The following is a 22,381-nucleotide window of genomic DNA, read 5'->3' as shown; positions in this document are numbered from 1 at the left end:
GGAAACAGAAAAAGAAACATTTTTGAAATTTGATCAAAATCTGCCGTCTTCGGCAGATCAAATATGCTCGTTCGTTCGCAAAGCCCTTGCAGAATTGTTATATACATATATTCTACCAAAAGCAGCTATAGTTATAGATGATATAGAAGTAGTTCGATCTCTTCGGCTGTTGTTCCCTAAGAGCCTTAAAACTGCCTGACTATTTGGTACATAATTATAAACGAGATTGGTTATACGTTAATTGTCATCTGCAAGGGTCGAACACATGTGCGCGGCAATAAAAGAAAAATGTTTTTCATTTCATTTACAAATTGAAAGCACTTCGCGTTTTAATCGGGTAGCAATTAATAATAATGCATCTTAGTAGAAAATATACATGAGAATTTTGTTTTCAAAAATTAAACAAGTATTTTATTATTATTGGAATAGATATGTACAGAAAATCAAGTCTCAAAAAACGGCAAATGGGGGGGTTTCTGAGCTATGACTTGAATTTGAATGCGCGGGCTTTTTAAGTAATACCTTTTTTTTAATATTGTCTTTAGTTTTGCTAGATGTGAGTAATCGATATATATATCGTGTTATTAAGGAACCTCACGGAATGCAGTCACTCGTTTCTTTGGCACTATTGGTATTTTGTAAATTTAGTGATTATCGATATTGTTATATATATCGGTAAGCTTCCACATCTCTAGCTTAGTTCATTTTTTGTGGTGGTTAACATACAAATGTGCTGCGTGCTGCTTTTTAACTAGTTTCAAGCATATTTACATTTAACATCTAAATCGCTCCGACACAGTTGAGGCTATAAAGCATCTGGATCGTATCTTAATTGTCTCGCCGGAGCGTTGAAACGCCAAGAAAGACGGACTCGGCGCACACATTAACCAACGCTACATACAAAGACCCACACACACACACGAAGAAGCGTGCGTGCTGGTGTGTGTGCGTACGTGTGTGTGTATGTGTGTGTGTGTCAGTGCGTGCTGCTGTCGTCGTCGTTGTCGTTGCAAAGAGGAAGCAGCAACAGCAGCCAAAGGCGAACGACGGACGCGAAAAAGGAGTCCAAGAGCTCAAGAAGTTGTAGGGAACGGCAAAAGCGTTACCGGAACGCTGCAACAGCAAAGCATCAAATACATACAGCTCAATAATAATAATAATAACAGCAACAACAACAATAATAAGAAGCACACAACTAAGGTGTTGCCAGTGATCCCGTTCCCTCCATCCCACACACACAGACAATGCAGCAACAAGAATCCGGGGGCGAGGAGAGCTGGCTGGAGGAGCAATGCCATCGCGAAATCAACGGCCAGAACGATGAATACGAGCGCGAGTTTGTGCGTCAGCGCGACAACTATTTAAGCACCGTCTGGGGCGCATTCCAGGACTCGGCCACTGCAGTTGCACAGCTCTATCGCGGTAAGTGCCCCTAAATCCAGTTCATTCTTGTTGAAACGTACTCTTCCCTTTACGCTGATCCAAACCAATTTTGTTTATAGTACTGTGCTACATTTGTATTTGACTTTTTATATCGCAAACATTTATACAAGCATGAACATAACGTTAGTGTGTGTGTGTATGTGCATAAAAATAGTTTGGATGAGTATATTAATAGCGACCATGCAGCCTGCTTGCCTGCTGCCTGCCAGGCAGCGGCAGCAGCAGCAGCGACAACAACAACAAGTGCATGTATACAACAGGCCCGGCTTTTAAGCTCTATCCCCATGCTTGTGTTTGTTTGTGTATGTGTGAAAGTTAGCTGCTCTCGCAGGCATCATTCACACGCCTTAAAATTCTCCACATTTTCTATTCTCCACATATTCGTTTGCAATCTACGCATTATCAAACTGCAGCACAGCAAAAGGGCCTGTAATGGAATAGAGCCCATGCATGTTGATGTGTCTCTGTCGTGTGTTCGGTTTTTGGTGTTCCTCTTTGAATGGAGGAAAAACCGAACGAGGGGAAAGCAAAACGCAATAACATTTGCGCTGCGCAACGCAACGCAGCAAAAGCAGCATTTGATGGTCCTTAGAATTAATATGCTGCTCTGCAGATTTTCGACTTATTATTATTTTTGTTTAATGTAAATGTAATGTGTAAAATGTCTCTATGTATGTCGGTGTGTTTGTTTTAATATAGTGCGTCATTTACGAAAAAAAAAAAACAGCATTTGACAAACAGCTGTTTCGACAGTCGGTGCTGAGAGTGGAAGCTGCTGCTGCTGACGTCGCAGTCGCTGTCGCCGCCCTAGCGGCATATGTATTTCTATTCTGTCTCTTCTCTTCTTTCTCACTTCTAATGTTGTTGCTGTTGCTGCTGGCAAACAAAAGCAAGCTAGCTAAACCCAAACGTTTCTAATGCTCCTTATTTCCGTTTCTTTTGATTGCAATTTATTTTCTGGCTTCTGCTGCTATCCCGCTTGCACTCGCTCACTTGTCGTCCGCATTGTCGTCATTTGCTTTTCCCATATGCACTGCGGATCAATAATGGCAAGTTGCTTTTTGGTCCTTTTCACTCATGTCTTTAGTGCTGCAGCAGCAGGTGCTGCCCATTGCAAAAAGAGAAAGAGCGAAAACAAAAAGAAGAGAACAATTTCCCAAGGCGATCTTTGAGTTCGACTATTTGGTTATTTTCTTTGTCATTCGATATGCAGTAAACGAAATATGATGATCTAAAAACAAACAATTGAAAATTGTAATAACTTGCACATTTTTAAGTTGTGAATATATAAATATTTATATATATTATACATGTATATAAATGAGATAATTAATCATGGATTCCAACGAAATTAATACTGACATTTTGTTGTTGGTATTTTTGTTCGACTCTGCGAGAAGAATACCTTAAAAAAATACTTAAAAATTAAATAGCCCCTAGTAATAACTGAAACTAAAATATTATTTTAAGTTACATCGAAGAAATTGCTGTAGAAATCAATTAAACTATTTAGAGTATTTAAAACATAAATAAAAAAAAATAAATTTAATAGTGATACGAATATTACGTACTTCACTTAACATAATTCCCATTAATAATGCAGTTTCTTGGCTTTTCATTTGCAGAGCGCTCTTCCAACACATTTTCTTCAGAGACTGGGGCGCTCTGGCTGCCCTTTCAGACCGCAGCTGGCACTGTGACAACACTCTACAAAGGTGAGATAAACCTTGTCAACTGGCAACTGATTTGGCTGTTGCTGCCCTCGCGGTCTGGTTGCAGTTGGCAAATCACCTTTGATATCTCATTTATTTGCCAGAATATGTAACTATATTGTTATTTGATGTATTTTAGAATCATGTGATGGTCTCAAACGCACCAGCGACGCTGCCATACAATGCGGCTACCAAAGACGCACACGCGAATTGGCCGATTGGGCACGCAGCAAAAAACGACGCATGATACGGCGCGAGGATTTGCTGGCGTATTTAGCCGGAAAGCCGCTGCCAACTCAACCAACGAATCCACATGCCAATCGTCGGTGAGTCCGCCTTCTTGGGCTGTCGAGCATATCCTTTGAACTAATGCCTACTTTTTCCATCTCTCTTTATCGCGCTCTCTCTCTCTCTCTCTCTCTCTCGCTCGCTTCGTGTATGCGTGTGTACCACTGTACAGGTCGCCTAAGCCGGAGCATCACCAATGCGGCGGAGTGCATCATCATCAAGTGAACGGTAGCCCCAATAGCGTCACTGGCTCGGCGATAGGCTTTGCCAGCAACGGACTGAACATGATGCCACCCACAACGGCCGGCGGTCAGCCAACGCATTTGCTTAACGCCGCCGGTGGTCAGGCGGCGACAGTGGGTGCCACAGGCGGCACGGGCGGCATCATCGGTGACGATCTGCACACTTTCAAGGAGGCCTTAGTTCTGCGTCCACGGTAATTATATTCGAACATACAGATCCTGCCTAGAGTATTGAATCGAATAAAGAATTGGTATTAGAATAGATCTCCAAACTCCATAAGGATACTTCTAGATATTCTAAGTGAGTATCGACAGGCGAGTCGCTAAGCCAGGCGTGCATTGGCTTAAGATCCATGATTCAGTTGAAGCTCATCATATATAAACCATTCCGAATCCTGGGATCTTGTTAATCGATCGATTGATTTAAATGATCGATAAATCGCTCAGTTTCCATGATATCCGATATTATAAATGTTTGGTCTCGTATACTATACCGGGTATAGCAGAAACTCCATTGCTTTAGATGCTAGATCTTTCAAATTTGGAATCCAAGGCCAACAATATATAGTATATATTTGAAATATGGGGGGCGAGGTAAACAGATTTAAACTGTATCTTCTACAGTTTAAGAGCTTTATCTAAAACTATAGATCGAAAGGAAATGCGCACGCCCACTAGAGACGAGGCAACTCTTAATATATCCTCGCCCATAGAAAATTCGTATAGCTATAGCTTTTAAATATTTGGAGAGCTTTCAAATTGAACAGTTAAATTCACTGCAAACTCCCTCTTGAGACTTAGGCAGTTACATGCAGCGACTACATATAGGATGCCATATAGTTGTGCTTAATCAGCGTTTCATACAGATGGAAGGATAAGGCTTTAAGGAGATAAGGCCACACACGCCGCTTTAGTTGGCTTTTGAGCAGCTTGAACCTGGCTTAGAGTGAACAGTAAATTGCAATTGCGCTTGCCGGCTCGATTCAGCTTGATTGATGTGTATCTAACTCAAAACTCATATCCAAATATATATATATGTATATATATACATACTAATGGTGATTGTCTTCTCGTTCACTACAGCGGACCGGAGCTATTTGCATTTGTTGCCAACGAAATCGCGCGCCATTGCAAGCGTCCCGGCAGTCCCATCGACGACAAAATGGACATTTGCCATTACAGCAGTAAACGTCAGCGCTTTATGTAATCAGCATCCAGCGGCAATCAGTAGAGGGTGTACATGCACACACACATACACCACACACACACACACATACTCACACACATACACTCGTACACATAGACAGAAGAATGCGGCAAAACAAAATGCAAGAACACAATTCAGGGGAGCAGGGGAGAACAAATAACTGCTAAGCCTAGCAGTTACCATTACACACAGTGTGTGCGTGCGTGTGTGTGTGTCTGTGTGTGTGCGTGTGTATGGGTGTCTGTGTGTGTACGTGTGTGCATGACTGGCAGTTAGCCTCGAGATAGGATAAATAGTTTCAGTACTATAATAATGTTAAATTTTGTTTATATTTATGCCGTAAAGTTCTTGTTACTGCGGTTTGCTGCCACAAGCACGGACAGACACACACACACACATAGACACACGCACACACACACAGAAACATACACATACACCGAGCAGCATAAGTTAACTTTAGTTAGTTATTAAGCGTAAAAAGCTTTTGTTGTAAGTTTTCAAGTCAAGAGGTGGTCTAAAAAAATATAAATATAGCGAAAATATTGTGTTAACACACACACAAGTTATATGTAGCGTAGTATAACACATACACACATACAGACACTTTCAAAACTGTTATACGTAGACTTAAACGAGAAACGCATAAGAAAAAAACAGGCCCTAGCCAGGTCCACTCGTGTTACCAATCGAACTATGTATGCACATTTTGAAACGGTTACGTAGCAAATGTTGTAATATATATATATATATATATATGATATATATATACATATATAATGAAATAAATAAATATATATATATGTATATTTAACAAATCTACAGATACTGTTATAAGCCAAAAGTTGTAATATATAAGTGTATAAGAAGAAGAGAAACATAAACAAAGAGCAAAGTGTAGAAGACGCAAACCGTTTTGAAAGCAAACCTAATGTATGTACGTACTAAAACCTTCGCTATTTATATATAAACAATATATATATATGCATATATATAACTTGTTCATCTAAATAATAGAGTTCACAACATCATCGAAACGCTTCCTAAATTCTTAACACTCTCACACACCCACTCAAAGGCAAACTGGAAAATATGCTAAATTAAAATCGAACTAACAAAATTGCAAGTAAAATTATTAACATATAGAAATGATGATACGATTCTAAAAGATATTTGATCTTGGCGGTAAATTCTCCGCATTTTGTAGTTAGCCAGATAAAATACATCTATTTATTCGTATAGAACCCGCCCCCCATCTCTATGTATATGAATAGTAAACGATGATCCAACTTGAGAATGTAAAAAAAAAAACAAAAACAACAAAAAACAGCAACAAAAACACGTACTAAATTACATGTATTAAAGCAAAGTCCTATGAAATATTTGAGTTGTAATAAATTTAACAAATATGCTTAACAAATATACCTTTAAAACAAAGCAAATGAAAAGAAAAGAAAAAATAATAAAAAAGCAATTAAAAGAAGAAAAAAATTATTATACATGAATAAGAAGAAGAACACTATAAGTTAAATAAAAAGATTAAAACTTAAAAAACAAATACAACTTACTGAAATTTCGTATATGTATTTTTTAATAATTAACAGCGCTGCAAAGCAAGACATTGTAAATTTAAGTCGATAGCTAAGTTTATTTTAATTGATTTTGAAACACAAACCCTGTAGCATAGGACAGAAAGAGGCAGCACTAGATTACCCAATTGGAATAGACTCATATTTTCCAATTGGAAAGTTCTTTTCTGCATTTCCCTGGGAAATTATGAAACCAATCAACTCAGCTTAAAAGGGAAACTCAGGAGTTGTACATTGAAATTCATTGCTATTTTTTATTTTCATATTCATTTATATTATATATATATTTTTTTTTGTTTTTGTTTTTTTTTTTTTATTTTGTATAGTTATATTAATAGATGTGTACATATATTTTATTATTTTGTATAACTGCACAGCTGGCAATTAATTACATATACATTAATTCGGGGCGGGGCGGGGGAATTAATTAACTAATACAAAACAAGACGATTGCAATGTGGCGAGGCTGTTAAACTGTGCTGGGCCCCATGAGCAGTGACTGTCCAACTGTAACAGAACTGCAAGCATAAAATTTGTTTTTGTTTTGCTTTTGCTTTTGCTTTGTTTGTTTACGGTTAACAGAATAAAAGCTATGCATTTCGGAATTAGTACAACTGTGCCAGTTACAGCTATGTATAAATATTATTTGAACAGAATTCGTTAGATCGCAACTAGTATTTTATCAACAGCAACAAAATGAATGCAGCAACAGTTTGAAATGCTGCGCAGCAAAACACAATTTTATTTTATTTTTATTTTTGTTTGTTTGTTTTTTTTTTAACTAGAAATATCAACAAAATTGTTAAAACGATTTTCTGCATTTTTTGTTTGTTGCAATTTCTAGCACAATTAAATAAATGTAGTTATAGTTGTTATTTTTCTTTTTCTTTCTTCATTTTAATTCTATTTTTCATTTCATTTTAGACGTGTGTTTGTTTGTTTGTGTGGTAGTAAATGTGTGTGTTTGTGTGTATGTAAAACAATGTGAAGTGAAAAATATAATTTGTTAAGAAATTGATAATCGACGGTTTAACGATAACGATAACGATACTTTTTGAACTAATTACAATGCCTTGCCCTAAACGGAATGTTTTAGTGCTACATTTCCAACTCGAACAGAAACTGTTCACTCTCTTTCTTTTTTCCCTCTCTCTCACCTTCCGTTCACTGCTCTTGCGGTACATTTCTCAAAAGAAACGCTTAAGTTAAACTCTTTGAAAATTGTACGTGAGAACAGTTCGTTTTACATATGCAAATATACATATATGTATATAATGCTCAATATGTAAAAGGAAGAAAATATATATATAAATTTAACGTTAACGGACTGTATGTAAATGTATTATATATATAAATATATATATACATATATATATATATATATATCAATGCTTGTGTGTATGTGACGTCCATTTCAATAGCGAGTTTAAGTTGTGTGTTTGTGTGTGTGTGTGTGGGTGTGCGTGTGTATGGGTGTACAAAAAAAAAGAAGAAGCATTTAATAGCCTTTACACAAAACCGGTGCGTGACGCATTGCGCTGGTCCCAGCCTAAAACTGAACCCAATTGGCATTCGCTGAGTTCTGTTGACCTTGATTGCCCCTAAAAACGAACGCAATAGAAGAAAATTAGTTGAACGAATTAGAATGCATTGTGATTCCAGCTTACCCTGCGGATGCGTAATCGGTCCATTCCGTGCCAGCGCCGCCACCGCTTGTCCTATGTGCTGGCGATGCGGCCGGACTTTGGCGCAGTGTCGCTGCGGCCGGCGCGGCCGGTGGTGGTGCGATCTTGGCTAAGCCACCGGGTGGCGGTGGTAGCACGCCACCAGTACTTTTGCCCTTTCCAGTGCGCGAGGTGCCCTCCGAGCCATCCTTTTTCTGTAAGCAAAGCACAAGATGAGCTATGCTTCAAGATTCTCTAACGACGCAGAGATTAGAACAAAACTAAGGAGCTACGTGGTATCTTCTAGTCGGCCGTTATCGTTATTGTTCTTTCAGAAACTTACCGTAATGCGCATGTTGATCTTAATGGTTTCGCCCTCCTTGAAGCCCAGATCGAGCTCCTGTTTGGGTTCGGTTTTCTCCTTTTCGATTTGCTCCTGATTTTTAACCCATTTGAAGTGATCCTGTAACGCCACATTCAAATCGAACGAATCGGAGCGATCGCCAAAGCCCAGACCTAAGAACGCCGATCGTCCATTATCGTCCTGGACGCGTATGACAAAGTAGCGTGAGCTGTCGGAAACCGCTTCGATGGCCACGCCGGGATATGTATCGATGGGGCAATTGGCAAACAGAGCACCGCTCGTCTTATCCTCCAGCTTTAGTATGCAGGCGGTGCCCTTGGCCACCAAGCGCATTCGTCCAGTCCAGGTGGGCTCTTTGAGGTTCCAGTCCGCTGCTCTGCGTGTTTTAAAACGGTTTTTTTTTTCATTCAGTTAATAAACATTGTTTACTAGATGGCATGTGCATCTATATGTACGTATGTGTGCGAGCTCTTTAACTCTCGCTGTGTGTGTGTATTTTGTATGTTCTGCTGTGTGAACGCTTTAAGCGAAAACAAAGAAAGTCAACAAAAGTAACAACAAAAACAATTACACATGTACAAAAGCTTTGGCCACATACACCAACACACACACATACATATACAAGTACATATATATATATATATATAGATAGACGAGCGCGCACGCAAATGCATATACATACAAACATTTCACTTGCAAGTGAAATGTACAGCTATTAGGAGAAACTGCAAGGCGAGCGCAAAAAAACATAATGAAACTGCATATAAAAACCATAAAAACTAAAAAAAAAAATCAATTGGAATTGAACTTCAAAGGAGGCAACAGTCAACAACAACATTCATGGTTTTTTCTTAACCTTGGCTATTGCTTTTGCTGTGGCTCTTTGCCACATATTTCAATCTGATTTCCGTGCCTTGCGCATTTTTAACATAATTTATGCATTTCTTACGAGTCTACACAGACACACACAATATGTATACACAGTGTTGTGCGTGTGTGGTATGTGGGGGCGTCTCTGCATGAAATCACGAAACTTTCAATTGCACCACAAAATAGCAACAACAACTAGGCAAAATTTTTGTGTTTTTTTGTGCAGCAGAATTTCTTGTATAGTTGATGGTATCTCACCTGTATCCTCTGTTGCTGGCGCGAGGCGGTATTTTGTATATAAATACCTCGGGCTTTACAATTAACACACTTTCATATTCCATGTTTATTTGAATTAATACTATTGTTTATTATCCTGCCTACGAGTTCCGTTTATAACTTTAAGCTTACAACTACATATACTTCGGAGCAATAAGACAATCGATGCCAAATATCGATAATGTAGTTAGTCGGAGGACCTCCACAATAATGTGTTGTGAGATAAGAAATCGATTTTTACTTAGCTATCGTAAGTAAAAAACGTGCAAATATGTCGAAGATGACTTCTTTTGTTTACTTTTCGTATGCGTATTTCATTTCCGGCAGCAGAGATTAGCTCATGAAGCATTTTTTTAAATACACGCAATTTAATGATGCTAAAACGCACGCGCGGCACGATATCGATGGTTTGTGGAACATCGATTACCCTTCACAATGAATGTTTGGGAATTTAAATATCATATGGTACGATAGAAATAATGAGTCAAATTAATGCTTTTGATGTAGTTTTCTTTCAGTTGAGTCTAATATTATTGCACCGTTTATAAAATGTACGCTATTGAAAGATATCGATAATGCACTCTCAGTACGATTAAAAGAAACAGTGCAGAATCGATGTCAACTACCGATGAATCTTTAAATGGTGTAACCCATCGTCAACCCTTTGAGATAATAATAACAGCTGTGCAGAGTCGATACAAATTAGTTCAATTACAGTATTTTTAAATTTTTTTAAGACAGTTCATCACGAAAATTCATTTGCATTTTATTTCAATTCAACTGTTCTCATTTATCTATATTTAGCCACAAGTAAACTTTGAAATATAATAAAATAGTGAAAACAAACAATTATCAAAAATACTACACACAAGTATCGAAAGTAAATTAAATTTTCTGCAAATATCAGTGTTACAATCAAATGTTTTACTTTATCGATAAGTAATATCGACATCACTAGACAGCACGTTGCTTAACTGAAATCTTGTTTTATGATAAAGCGAAATGCCACCGGGTTTGCAAATCACAAGCGACAGCGACTTGGATGTGGTATTGGAGGATTTTAGGATCAAACAGGCGCGCCGCGACAGCACTGGTCCAAAATACAGTTGCAGCATAAGCGGATGCGATGCAAGCTTCAAACGTCTGGACCAATTAGATCGCCATGAATACCACCATACCGGCATTGTAAGTAAAAAGTTCCCAAAATACTTGTCGAGTTTGTTACTGAACATCTCTTAATCTAGAAAAAGCACGCTTGTAGCTACGAGGGCTGCGACAAGAGTTATTCAATAGTCACCCATTTGAAGCGACATCTCCGTAGCACACATGAACGCCCTGCGGCACTACAGAAAACAGTCAAATGCTCTCTGCCAGAGTGCAACAAAATGTTCACATCGACGAGCAACATGAGTCGACACGTGCGCGAGGCACATGAGTGTCCGCGCGAATACGAATGCAGCTATTGCTCGGCTAAGTTCAGACAAAAGATGAAGCTGCGTCGCCACGAGATTACACAGCATACACAGGCGTATCCATTTCGTTGTGAGAAATGTACACGCGGTTTTTATCAGCAATGGCAGCAGGAGAGTCACCAGCGTAGCTGCAAACTTTATGCATGCCCCCAATGCGAACAGCAGTTTGACAAATGGACGCTCTACACAAAACATTGCCGCGAAACGTTGCACGGTCGCGACCGCATCAAGTGTGAGCATTGCGACAAGAGTTACGATAAGCCAAGCGATCTGAGTGCACATATCGCTGCCAAGCACCCAACAGATGCTGAATCAACGTTTTCATGCACCGAGCCTGGCTGCAATCGGAGCTATTCGTATGAGCGCAATTTACGGCAGCATGTTCTTACCAGCCACACGGGCAGACGCTTTGAATGTCTCGCCGTTGATTGTCAGCGCTGTTTTAGCAGCGCCCAGAATCTCAGCAAACATTTGATGCGATATCACACAGCTAAAGAGCGCAAGCCAGCTAAAAACAAACTATCTTCAAGCCCAACTCCAAAAACAGCCCCAGTGTCATCGCGGAAGCGTCGGCGTGATGCGGGCAAGCCAGCCCGGTCGCATCTATCCAAATTGGCTTGCCTGGTGCTCGACAAAAAAGTGGATAAGGAGGTGCGCCTGCGTCAGCCATTGGCACTCACGAGCGTGGCCGAGGAGCTGCAGAATCAGCAGCAGAAGGAAAAACAAATGGATCAAGATGATGAAGATGACGAACAAGACGGCACAGAAGAGCAAATTAAGCCATAATGAGTCAAAAACTTAATTTAAATAAAAAGCAAGACTTATTATATATAAATATATTTAAGAGTCTACCTTACAGTAGAATTCCTTTTATGCTTGGCACATTCGATTATAAAAAACTTTGTTTCGTTCATAATTTATATTTTACTGCATAAGCTTTTATTTATTGGCATGCTAAGAAATACGTTCTTAATCAGACGCATTAAATTTAAAAGTTGGCGTTTCTGGTCCATTCGCTAATAGATTATTTAAATAAGAAACTTAATCTTAACATTCTTTAATTTCCAACAGTTTCGTATGCATATAACAAGTGCATTCTAGTCAGGAAATTAGTTATTGAATAAATGAGGCTCTTGATGTACTATATGCGTTTTCTGGACAGGAATATGACACTCATATAGATGTATATACCAAAACACCAGATTCTAAGGTATTCTGTACGTGAAGAAATATTTTAAGATTGAGTAAATTTAATTTATATTTTATTTCCAAAGAAAATATTGAATAATCATAATAATTAAGACAATTTGAAAAAATAAAAAATGTATATCATTGATCTATATTTGATATTCATTCGATAGTTACATCGATTTCTCTCGTAATTGTAAAAGTTTTATTGTTCAACTTTTCATATGATATTCACATTTCATTGCATATTCACTGATTAATAGATCGTTTAAGTTCAGCCGTGTTCTGTGTACAAAATCAAATCAAATCTTAATAAGTAGTAAAAGTCAGTTTCATTTTCACTTTTATTAATAAAATAACGTTTTTGAAAACAACTTCAAATGCGTTTTATGTGGATGAGGCTGTGTATAAGGACGTATGCTGTGTGGGTGCGAGTATCTACAGTGAATTGATGATCTTCCGACTGCGCATCTGCTCCAACCAATGCTCCAATTGCTGTTGTGGTGTTTGTGGCTCAGGTAGGTAGTAATGCTGCGGTGGTTCGCCCTCCTCGAGCCGCAGAAAGTAGTGGCAGTGCTTGTACTCAACGCGTCCAAAGCGACCGCGCGCATGTCGTCGCAAACCCTTGAAGACACGTCCTTTGCCCACAAAGGACTCAGCTGGTGTACATAGATAGCACAGTAAACATAAATTATTTTAAGCCTATATTTAACGCGCTTATTCATTTACCAATCCACAAATTGCTTTTGTACTCAACATTATGCCGCTCAACGGCCATTTGCTGCGCCTCCAGTATCGTCTCCTTGACATCGGTGGCGCCTTTTTTGAGCACAAAATTCAGCTGCTTGAGCGCCTCATCTACGGACATGCCTCGCACAAAGGCCGCTATATACCACATTTTGTCCGGACTATACTTAATGTTGCTGCGCATATGGCATACATACTATAAATCAATTAGTTAACAATTTCAAAACTATTAAAGTTGACCAAACAAACAAAATTTAAGTTTTTTTTTACCGCCTTCCGTGGTTCCTCGCCCACTGCCTGTGGCGGATGCACAGTTTTGTTGTATTCCAGCCATTTGCGTGGTCCATAATTGTGTTTATTCCATTTGGTGCAAAGACCCCCAGAGGTAGCCGTGTGCACGCCGCAGCAGTCAACGTTTTGCGTGATCACAGGTGGCATGGCTAACAATTTGGCTGCGCTGGTTGCGGGGGCAGCTGCAAGCAACGGCGTTTGCACCGTAAGCTGCGCCATTTGCCTTATCATTTTGTGCATGGTGCTTCAGGTTTGTTTAATAAAAGTGTCAAATGAATTATAGCAATAAAAAAAGTTGAAGCACCATCGGTCGCGTAATCTGCCAGCAAACAGCTGTGTGGCTCTTGAGTCGACCACATATCGATATTTCGATAACTCTTTTTGTTGATAAGTGAATACTGCAACAATATAGACTTGAATATCTGCCATCTCTTGCTTTGATATCGATATGAAAATGGAATGCGCAAAATTGGAAATACCAAAATGAACGAAATATATGTTCATCAAATTCAAATTTTTAAATTTCAAATTGGCTTAAAGTATATATTGGTTGAACAAAATTAAATTAATTAACTTTAAACCTATAACTAAGTTGGTAATAGAAAACTATTATTCAAACTTCAAAAATAATAAATTGGTTCACGAACTTAATCGCTAGCCATGGCATCGGCTCGATCCAAACTATCGGGCTCACCAATCGGTTATTGTCGAGCCAGTGTAGTATTTGTTAAGGAGAGCTTACCAACAAATCACAATTTTTTTTGGGATTTTTTAGAATGATTTGAAACAATCACATTGCATCTTGCACGCCATATCCAGGCAGCAAAGTATCTTATTGCCGTCCGTGTAATATGGAAGATGTAACTCGTATTAAAAATGAGGCCGACGCCGATTACAGTAATCTGAAATGTGAAGAATCCCCATCCAAAGATGATGAGGACGCCTGTACTCCGCTTCGTGAAGAAGGCGAACAGTCGGCCATCGACCCGGCAGCGATCTCACCTATGGGCGCCGCCGGTTGGGAAAGCGAAGTTGATGATCAGGACGAGTTGCTGCCAGCGCCTCCACCACCGTCACTTGAGTGTGAGGTGGACATAAAGCGGAGCCCACAAAATGATTATTGCCAAACACCATTGAGAGTATCGACAACAGACGAACCTCAAAGTGAATCCGAACAAAATGCACATCTTTCGGATGCGCAGAATGATTACGTCGGAGATCTAATGGCGCTGGTTGCTCCGAAGGAAGAACGCAAAGAATTACAATTAGGTTTTCTTGATGTCCTTTCGGAGACGGACTTTGCAGGCGTCACAAATGGATCCTATAGCCAGATGAATCAACTGGATACAATGGATCTTGAGCCGCCAAATATTATAAATAGCGAAGAAGAGCGGGAATTACAAGCCCGCATCGAGCAGCGGCAAAAGGAACTGGACCAATTAAAGCGCACAACTACCGAGAAAAGGAGGAAAAAACACAAGAAGGAAAAGAAACACGACAGCCATAAAAAGCGAAAGCGCAGTCGCAGCATTAGCCCCAGTTCTCAGAAAAGTCGAAAGGAGCGACGTTTGCTGGAAAGTGATCGAGCCAGTGGATCAAGAATAAGTTCCAAGTCCATCGTAAAACCGGAACCCGAGGAGCTAGACTTTGTGCCAGTGCGACCGGAGGAGAAGAGCATCAAAGTAATCAACATAAACAAACTAATGCAAAGAGCAACAGAGCCGACGACTCAACGAACAGTTCAGGAAAGGCGTCAGCTAGGCTTGGAGCGGGCGCAGAGTGTGCTGAATCTAATGCGTCTTAAGGCGGCAAAAGCACCGGAGACCGAGTTCCTGGTGGTCAATACCATTAAGAAACTGCCCAGCCTTGCGGCATACATGAAAAGTGATATATTTGAGAATCCCTCGCCGCTGTGCAACAATTTCAATGTTAGATATAAGTTCAACTCGACATCGGCGTCGAACATTAATTTGAACAAATGGGGCTTGGAGCCGCTGCCAGATGCGACCAGAGCGTTGTTGCGTCTAACCGGCATTGATGCGATGCGCTTGATGGAGCTGCAACGGAATACAAAGATGTCCCTGCACAAGCTCAGATCTACGCAACAGGCAGAGAACGGGAAATGCAGCAGGGAAGAGGACGACTCGCTATCGACCGGTCTCTACAAGAGTGTGTCCACCCAGACGGATGCGCGAATCACCAACCAGAGCCGGGACGTTGGCGTTCAGGCCATGCCAGCATCGTACCAGGGCGTCTATTGGCTAAATCCCCGTTTCGATGATACGGACCTAACGCAACAGCAAACGAACGTCATGCTGGCATTGAAGGAGCTCAGCGCATCGAGTCCCAGCTCAACCTGCTGGGCCGATCGACTATTTCGGGAACTGCGCACTGCCTTGGCGATCAAGCGCGCTGAAGTTAAAGAACTGAGCCAACATTAAGCTCAAGGATTACCAAAGAACAATCACTGAAAGTGCTTTGCCTATTGACCAAATATCATTCTATGAGAACCATCGAATTTAAAGTTAATTGAACAAAAGTTTTAATAAATAGATATATAACTAATTATGTTTAACAATAAATACATTTTCGCCATTAATTATTTCTCTATTAATATATTTAAAAAAACGAAAACAAAATTCAATAAAAAAAAAACATACTCTAAATAAATGATATTTAATATTAAATATTTATACAAATCTAACTTGCCTTCTAAATAAAACCAAAACTAATTTGTTGATTGTTCTCCCTAGTGATCTAATTTGTTAAAGATAAAATCGAAAGGTTCATGAAGTTGCTAGTTCTGGTTGGAAGACGCCAATTGGGAAATTATGATTTTGAAAATAACTATCGATAACAGAATGTGGTAGCATTTATCAACACTTCGCATTTGTCCGACGTTGTCTGGCCACACCGTTAGGTCCACGTAGAAAACAAACGGACGACGTTGTCGACGTGCATATATTTATTTAAGATTTAAACATACAGCGAGATGCAATAAACAAAGATCAATAGAGAGGACCACCGGACTGGCAGGCGCAGAGGAAGTGACTCCGTGGCGCTGACACTGACAACGGCTTCTTAATCGAGCAACTACAATATATACACATATATTTAAATATGTTGGGTGGTAAACGCACAAGTTCCCGTCATGTTGCCGTCGTGTTACTGATGTGCCTCTTCTGGTACGTGATCTCGTCTAGCAACAATGTCATTGGCAAAATGGTGCTCAACGAGTTCCCGTTCCCAATGACCGTCACCCTCATACAGCTATGCAGCATCACCCTATACAGTGGACCATTCTTTAATTTATGGCGAATACGCAAATACCAGGATATACCGCGCGCCTACTACATGCGACTAATTGTGCCACTGGCCATTGGCAAGCTACTTGCCTCGGTCACATCGCACATATCGCTGTGGAAGGTGCCCGTCTCCTACGCGCACACAGGTCAGCTAAGTACTTACACAACAATGAAATCATAACTACCTTCACACGTCACCAAAAGTTGATAACTGTTTTGTCTTCTTCTTCGTGCACATATGTAGTTAAAGCGACAATGCCGCTGTTTACCGTTGTTCTAACACGCGTCTTCTTTGGCGAGAAGCAACCCACACTAGTGTACCTGAGCCTGTTGCCCATCATAACTGGCGTGGCAGTTGCGACCGTAACGGAAATCTCATTTGATATGGTTGGTCTAATAAGTGCACTCATCTCAACAATGGGGTTTTCCCTCCAAAATATTTTCTCCAAAAAGGTAAGGCTCTCTAACATCGTCTGCTTTGACCTTCATTAACAATTCTCTATGCAGGTGCTCAAGGATACAGGCATACATCACCTCCGGCTGCTACATCTACTGGGCAAGCTATCCCTATTCATTTTCCTGCCATTCTGGCTCTACATGGACAGTTTAGCCGTTTTCCGGCATTCGGTCATTGTATGTCATTTAACTGTTTATCAATTTGGTTTGCGATTATTCTAATACAATATTTGCGTGGCTTGCAGAAAAATCTGGACTATAGATTGATTGCGCTGCTCTTCACCGACGGCGTGCTCAATTGGATGCAAAACATAATTGCCTTCAGCGTGCTGTCGCTCGTTACGCCGCTCACATATGCCGTCGCCAGCGCGTCAAAGCGCATATTCGTGATTGCCGTCTCGCTGTTGATATTGGGCAATCCGGTTACGTGGGTTAATTGTCTCGGCATGACGCTGGCTATCATCGGTGTGCTGTGCTATAATCGTGCCAAACAAATCTCAAAAGCCCGAGAGTTGCCGATGCAAACGCCCAACAGTCATGTAAAGTATACGCCGCTAAATGACAACTACTATCGCAGCTCCTTTAATGGCAACATAGGAAATGGTCTACACAAGATGCAGACAACGGGCTCGGCGAACGTACAAATGCCAATGACAATGCCGGTGAGCAGCAACAGCAACAGCTTGCTGGTAAACGGAAGTGGGATGCCAAGCGGGAGCACTACGCGCCTGTTATTCGTTTAGTTTTATAAGTAGTGAAATTGTATTGGAACCACCAGCTACAACATTCGCTTCAACCCGTCTCCACACGCCTCGTCTCGATCCGATCTGTAGTGCGTAGACGCACATTTTCAGGTGATAACATCTCTTATCAGACGGAGTTCGCTATCTACGGGCAATCCAACTAATTGAATAGTATTCCCGCATTCAAGATCACACAATCAAACAATATCTATGTGCTCTCTGCTCGTATGTCACATTTTGTTTGTAGTTTCCCTCCTGTTTCACTTTCTTCCCCCTTTTTTTTGAGACTGCTCCCATCCGGAGCCGTTTCATTTCTTAGTATATATTGTAAAAAAATTGTATGTATGATAAAAGTTAGTATGTGAGGCGGTGTGTAAATAAGTATATAATCGAGACTGAATCCGGAAAGGATTTGCCTCAATTGCCGCTGAAAGGAATTAATATTGTTTCCGCAGTTTGAATTTTGACTATGCCTTAAAACTGCATGTATTTACAAAATCGTAACGCACGCAATGCGTGCGTATTAAAAATTGTTGACCGTGTACATAGGCAATAAACACATTTATCTACTACGTACTGTGTAAACCAGTCCGTTTGGCTTTCACTTGGAACCGGCTTGGTGCTTATCCATCCCCTTACCCAATCCCAATCCCAATCCCATGGCAGTCAGTCAATCAACGTTGCGCATACTATGCGGGCAACAGCTTTATCCATTCGTTTACAACTTCTTTCTTATAGCCAATGCGTTTGAGCAACGCTTCCGAGCGCCAATTGTTGGACACGATCCATGCGGTGAGCGCCACCTCCTCCTTTTTGGCAATCAGTTTGGTCATAACGGCAGCCAATAGGCCACCAAGGCCACGACGCTCCGCCTTGGGTAGCACCTGTAGCATACTTTCCAAAAGAAAATGAAGCATTTTGCCAAGAGTCCATTAGACTTTGCCCAGCAACTTACCCCAGGCCAGAGAAATCATTCTGAAATATCCAGGCGATCAATTCGCCGGTGTCACTGCGACAGGCGCCCACTGTTCTATTGAACCTGATCAGTGCACGTATATATGCCAGGGATCCTTCGCCCTTATTCGGCCATATGGCGTGCACGGCTTCGGCATCCTCGTCGGTTAGCTGGCGCAGCTCAAAGTCCGATAGCAATTCGGGCACCGTTATCGCTTTTGCATCAGCATGTGGCAATACCATGCCGTAGCACTGACGTGATTGTATGCCCGAGGCGCCCTTCTTTACGGCAATCTCTTTGACGCGTGCACAATATTCTGGATCGACATTGGTCAGCAGTGCCCCCTTGGCCCATTGAATGAGCCGCGTCTGCTCCAGGCAGGCGAAGAGCTCCGCTCCAGCTGCTTGCCAGCTGTAGAAGGAGACACTCTGCACCACATCCTCATGCAGGCTCACGTACGTGCCGTACTGCCGGAAATCGCCAGTGCGATGTGTAAAGAAACGTTTGCGCAGCGATATGTAAGCCTGATCGCTTCGCGATACGCCCGCTACCTCTAGCTGGCGATCCCATTTACGCTGATTATACATCAGTAGATAATGAAAGTTGAGCGCTCCATATTTCGTCCTGTACAATGCCATCAGCTCATCCACTTCGCTGTCGCTGAGTGGACGCAATATATCCATATCCTTATCGCCCATTTTGCCCGATGCCCGCCGCTGATCACGCTTACAATGTTTAAAATTGTCTGGCTTCAGCTCCCGTTGGCGTAGTTTAATTCAGCGTGCAAACCAGAGGCAGATGGACACAGGAGCGGACTCACAGGCAAGCCAAACTATAAACAAAAATATATAAATAAGGTTCTCTTAAGAATATACTCATGCGACTAACATTTGAATACATTTCCCACGGCGTATTCGAGTTTGCACTTTGAGTGGATTTATGTGGATGAATCTTGGCTTAATTATGCCCAAAATCTAGTTCACTTCGCAACCTATTGATCCCATTAACTGTTCAGCTTTGTTTAGTTCTTACTTCTTTGTTGTTATTTACTATGTAAAATAAATGTATTGAATAAATATATTTTTATAAATGCATGTATATCACTTGCATGTATTTACCTCAGTCCGGCCCTGTAATCAAGCACTTGAGACTCTAAACTAACTAATTCAACTGATTAGATTTCCCGCACTACATATGAAGGGGCCAGTGACGTCGATGACGTTGCTTGAATGCAAATCGATATGTTAATTTCGATAGGTTCAATCGGTCGGTCGGCCGTTCGCTCGCTCGCCCGCCGATGACACAAAACTTAAATTCAATTCCGACGTCCAATAACAACTGCACAGGAAACGAGCTGAACCTAGCAACGCAGTGGCCTTTGTTTGTTTATAGTTTGAATTAGTTGAATCTAGTCTTCTACACAGACCTCATTAATATTTATACTATTTCGTAATTATGGTGCGCAGTAAGTGCAACAACAAAATTTGAATTCTTGTTTTTGTAATCGAACTTGCAACGTCTGCAGTTACCGAGGAGCTGGTGCGCAAAAAGTCGGAGCATAATGAGCGACTAATTAGCACGCTGGAGGAGCTGTCGCTGCACCAAGAGGATATCGAATGCATTGAGCACATACAGAACTGGTGTCGCGATCTTAAGATACTGCTGCTGCAGTCTAATCTCATAGCACGGCTAGAGAATCTGTTCAAGCTGAAGCGTCTCGAGTATCTCAATGTGGCAGTTAACAATATTGAGCGCATCGAAAACTTGGAAAGTCTCGAGTCGCTCAACAAGCTCGACCTGACGCTTAACTTCATTGGCGAGCTGACCAGCGTGGAGTCGCTAATTGGCAATTACAATTTACGCGAACTAATTCTGATTGGTAATCCGTGTGCCGACTATCCCCACTATCGTGAGTATGTGGTGGGCACCTTGCTGCAGCTGCAGAGCCTCGACTGCAAGGAGATATTGCCCACAGAGCGCCTGCAAGCGCAGCGTCTCGTGCAACAGCATCGAGCTGTTATCGTTCAGTGCCAGCTGGCACAGGCCATAGAACGGGATGAGCAACGGATACGCGTGGCCGAGCAGCAGAACGAATTGACTAAACAGTGCGCCGACATAGAGGACGAGGAAGAGCGTAGACGCATCTTCTGGAACACCAAGAGTGAGCACTGCCCGGAGGTACGCACCGAGATAGCACGTCAGCACAAGCTTGGCCGCGAAAAGCACGAACCGTCACCAAATCCATTGACAACAAATATGAAGCGAACGCCACATCTGTTTGCGCCCTGCGGACGACCCTACAACATCAACCAGGCCAAATTGCCGTTCAACTTCCAGGATGAGGCCGATCACTATAGTCTGCTATTGGAAGTCTACAAGTTTGTATTCACACCTTGACACATTGATGATGAAATGAATCTCGCCTTATACCATTTCAATAACAGGCATCTGGACACATCTCTGATTGATGTGGACGTACAGACAAACTATGTGCGTGTCACGGTCAAGGGGAAGATCTTTCAAATGGCCTACAGCGAGGAGGTCAAGCCGGATGACTCCGTTGTGCAGCGTTCCCAAATCACTGGGCATCTGCAGATCCTGCTCAAAAAGCTAAAGCCCAACGAGTTGCTCGCCGTCAAGTCCATGCATGCGCCGAAGAAAAGGTGAGTAACAGATCCAGATCCAAATCCAGGCAGAAATAATAAACACTCCACTCCCACTTGCAGTGCTCCTGCTGCAAAGGAACCGTGCGGTACAGTCGATATTGGCAATATTTGCGCTCCGCCCGATTTGCCCGACTTGATCTAGATGACGAGGCGAGACACAAGGCCTTATTTTTTTTTTATTTAAAAATTGTTTATTTAAATATTTTTTTTTTGTTTGTTTGTTTGGGGTTTTCTGTTTCGTTGCTGCGCCTCTCATATTCCTGCTGCCTTCTAGTGTTATAACTCTGCGCTGACCCAGCATAGTACCAGATGTCTATATATACATATATACATATACAAATGTATATATACATATATATATATATGCTTGCTTATATTGTATATGTAGTTACAATTCATGATGTACATTCGTGTCAGTGTCTGTGTGTATGTGTGTGTGTGTGAGGTGGATTTAAAAAAGATGATGCAAACGCATACTAAAAATTTAAATTATTGCTTTACGTTCACTAAGTTTGCTTTTTGTGATCTAAATGGGAATAATGATGCTAAGTTATAGAAACCGTTTGCCAAAAAATCCTCACTACGCTGGTATATATAAATATATTTATATATATATATATATATATATATGTTTGTATGTATGTATCAAAACGAGTTTTGGATTCTGATGTAAAAAAAAAGAACCGAAAATATTAAAAAATAAAAATAAATGTGGTACGCTTTTTTCTCTCCTGTATTTACACGCATTATCAAGAGCAGTATCGGTTTTATATATTATATATGTTAGCATTTGAAGTTTGAACAGTTTATTCTGAGCCAACGGAAAGGCGTCTCATCTAAAGGGGTTTCTCGTTTATTTCAGTCTCAGAGCGGCGCACTATAGTTTCGACCATAGATAATGGATTG

At 40.9% G+C, this 22,381-nt stretch overlaps 8 protein-coding genes across 9 annotated transcripts; 5 read left to right on the top strand and 3 right to left on the bottom strand.

The window, feature by feature from the left end:
• The first annotated feature begins 973 nt into the window (after window positions 1–973).
• LOC111593072 lies at window positions 974–4,982 on the top strand. Its single transcript, XM_023305651.2, has 5 exons — window positions 974–1,422; window positions 3,069–3,158; window positions 3,295–3,481; window positions 3,616–3,879; window positions 4,769–4,982. The coding sequence occupies exons 1-5, from the start codon at window positions 1,245–1,247 to the stop codon at window positions 4,890–4,892; spliced, it is 843 nt and encodes a 280-aa protein (XP_023161419.1). The 5' UTR covers window positions 974–1,244; the 3' UTR covers window positions 4,893–4,982.
• A 2,883-nt stretch (window positions 4,983–7,865) lies between these two features.
• LOC111593048 (NECAP-like protein CG9132) lies at window positions 7,866–9,830 on the bottom strand. The gene is made up of 4 exons (XM_023305620.2): window positions 9,635–9,830; window positions 8,486–8,882; window positions 8,146–8,357; window positions 7,866–8,079 (listed from the first exon to the last, which is right to left on the bottom strand). Exons 1-4 carry the CDS (start codon window positions 9,715–9,717, stop codon window positions 8,028–8,030), a joined length of 744 nt encoding a protein of 247 aa, XP_023161388.1. The 5' UTR covers window positions 9,718–9,830; the 3' UTR covers window positions 7,866–8,027.
• A 632-nt stretch (window positions 9,831–10,462) lies between these two features.
• LOC111593041 (transcription factor IIIA) lies at window positions 10,463–12,046 on the top strand. Its single transcript, XM_023305608.2, has 2 exons — window positions 10,463–10,837; window positions 10,897–12,046. The coding sequence occupies exons 1-2, from the start codon at window positions 10,655–10,657 to the stop codon at window positions 11,908–11,910; spliced, it is 1,197 nt and encodes a 398-aa protein (XP_023161376.1). The 5' UTR covers window positions 10,463–10,654; the 3' UTR covers window positions 11,911–12,046.
• A 595-nt stretch (window positions 12,047–12,641) lies between these two features.
• On the bottom strand, window positions 12,642–13,699 carry LOC111593052 (39S ribosomal protein L22, mitochondrial). The gene is made up of 3 exons (XM_023305625.2): window positions 13,330–13,699; window positions 13,042–13,255; window positions 12,642–12,971 (listed from the first exon to the last, which is right to left on the bottom strand). The coding sequence occupies exons 1-3, from the start codon at window positions 13,588–13,590 to the stop codon at window positions 12,751–12,753; spliced, it is 696 nt and encodes a 231-aa protein (XP_023161393.1). The 5' UTR covers window positions 13,591–13,699; the 3' UTR covers window positions 12,642–12,750.
• A 362-nt stretch (window positions 13,700–14,061) lies between these two features.
• On the top strand, window positions 14,062–15,882 carry LOC111593038 (protein panoramix). Its single transcript, XM_023305605.2, has one exon. It carries the CDS (start codon window positions 14,202–14,204, stop codon window positions 15,789–15,791), a length of 1,590 nt encoding a protein of 529 aa, XP_023161373.2. The 5' UTR covers window positions 14,062–14,201; the 3' UTR covers window positions 15,792–15,882.
• A 348-nt stretch (window positions 15,883–16,230) lies between these two features.
• LOC111593028 (solute carrier family 35 member E1 homolog) lies at window positions 16,231–18,230 on the top strand. Of its 2 annotated transcripts, XM_023305590.2 has the most exons (5): window positions 16,231–16,480; window positions 16,554–16,801; window positions 16,900–17,108; window positions 17,163–17,288; window positions 17,357–18,230. In XM_023305590.2, the coding sequence occupies exons 2-5, from the start codon at window positions 16,573–16,575 to the stop codon at window positions 17,852–17,854; spliced, it is 1,062 nt and encodes a 353-aa protein (XP_023161358.1). In that variant the 5' UTR covers window positions 16,231–16,480; window positions 16,554–16,572; the 3' UTR covers window positions 17,855–18,230. The 2 variants fall into 2 exon arrangements, with proteins under 2 accessions (XP_023161358.1, XP_023161357.1); XM_023305589.2 differs by having other exon boundaries at window positions 16,234–16,801.
• A 79-nt stretch (window positions 18,231–18,309) lies between these two features.
• LOC111593030 lies at window positions 18,310–19,820 on the bottom strand. The gene is made up of 3 exons (XM_023305596.2): window positions 19,698–19,820; window positions 18,810–19,641; window positions 18,310–18,748 (listed from the first exon to the last, which is right to left on the bottom strand). The coding sequence occupies exons 2-3, from the start codon at window positions 19,505–19,507 to the stop codon at window positions 18,544–18,546; spliced, it is 903 nt and encodes a 300-aa protein (XP_023161364.1). The 5' UTR covers window positions 19,508–19,641; window positions 19,698–19,820; the 3' UTR covers window positions 18,310–18,543.
• Window positions 19,821–20,133: 313 nt separating this feature from the next.
• Window positions 20,134–22,085, top strand: LOC111593015 (protein tilB). Its single transcript, XM_030224127.1, has 4 exons — window positions 20,134–20,274; window positions 20,335–21,187; window positions 21,254–21,472; window positions 21,536–22,085. The coding sequence occupies exons 1-4, from the start codon at window positions 20,265–20,267 to the stop codon at window positions 21,615–21,617; spliced, it is 1,164 nt and encodes a 387-aa protein (XP_030079987.1). The 5' UTR covers window positions 20,134–20,264; the 3' UTR covers window positions 21,618–22,085.
• The last annotated feature ends 296 nt before the right edge of the window (window positions 22,086–22,381 follow it).

This window comes from Drosophila hydei, unplaced genomic scaffold (genome assembly GCF_003285905.1).
Source record: "Drosophila hydei strain 15085-1641.00,03,60 unplaced genomic scaffold, DhydRS2 tig00000361-arrow-arrow-pilon, whole genome shotgun sequence".
Classification (NCBI taxonomy): Eukaryota; Metazoa; Arthropoda; class Insecta; order Diptera; family Drosophilidae; genus Drosophila; species Drosophila hydei.
Note: the sequence above shows the minus strand (reverse complement) of the source record. Positions and strands in the feature narration are given on the sequence as shown.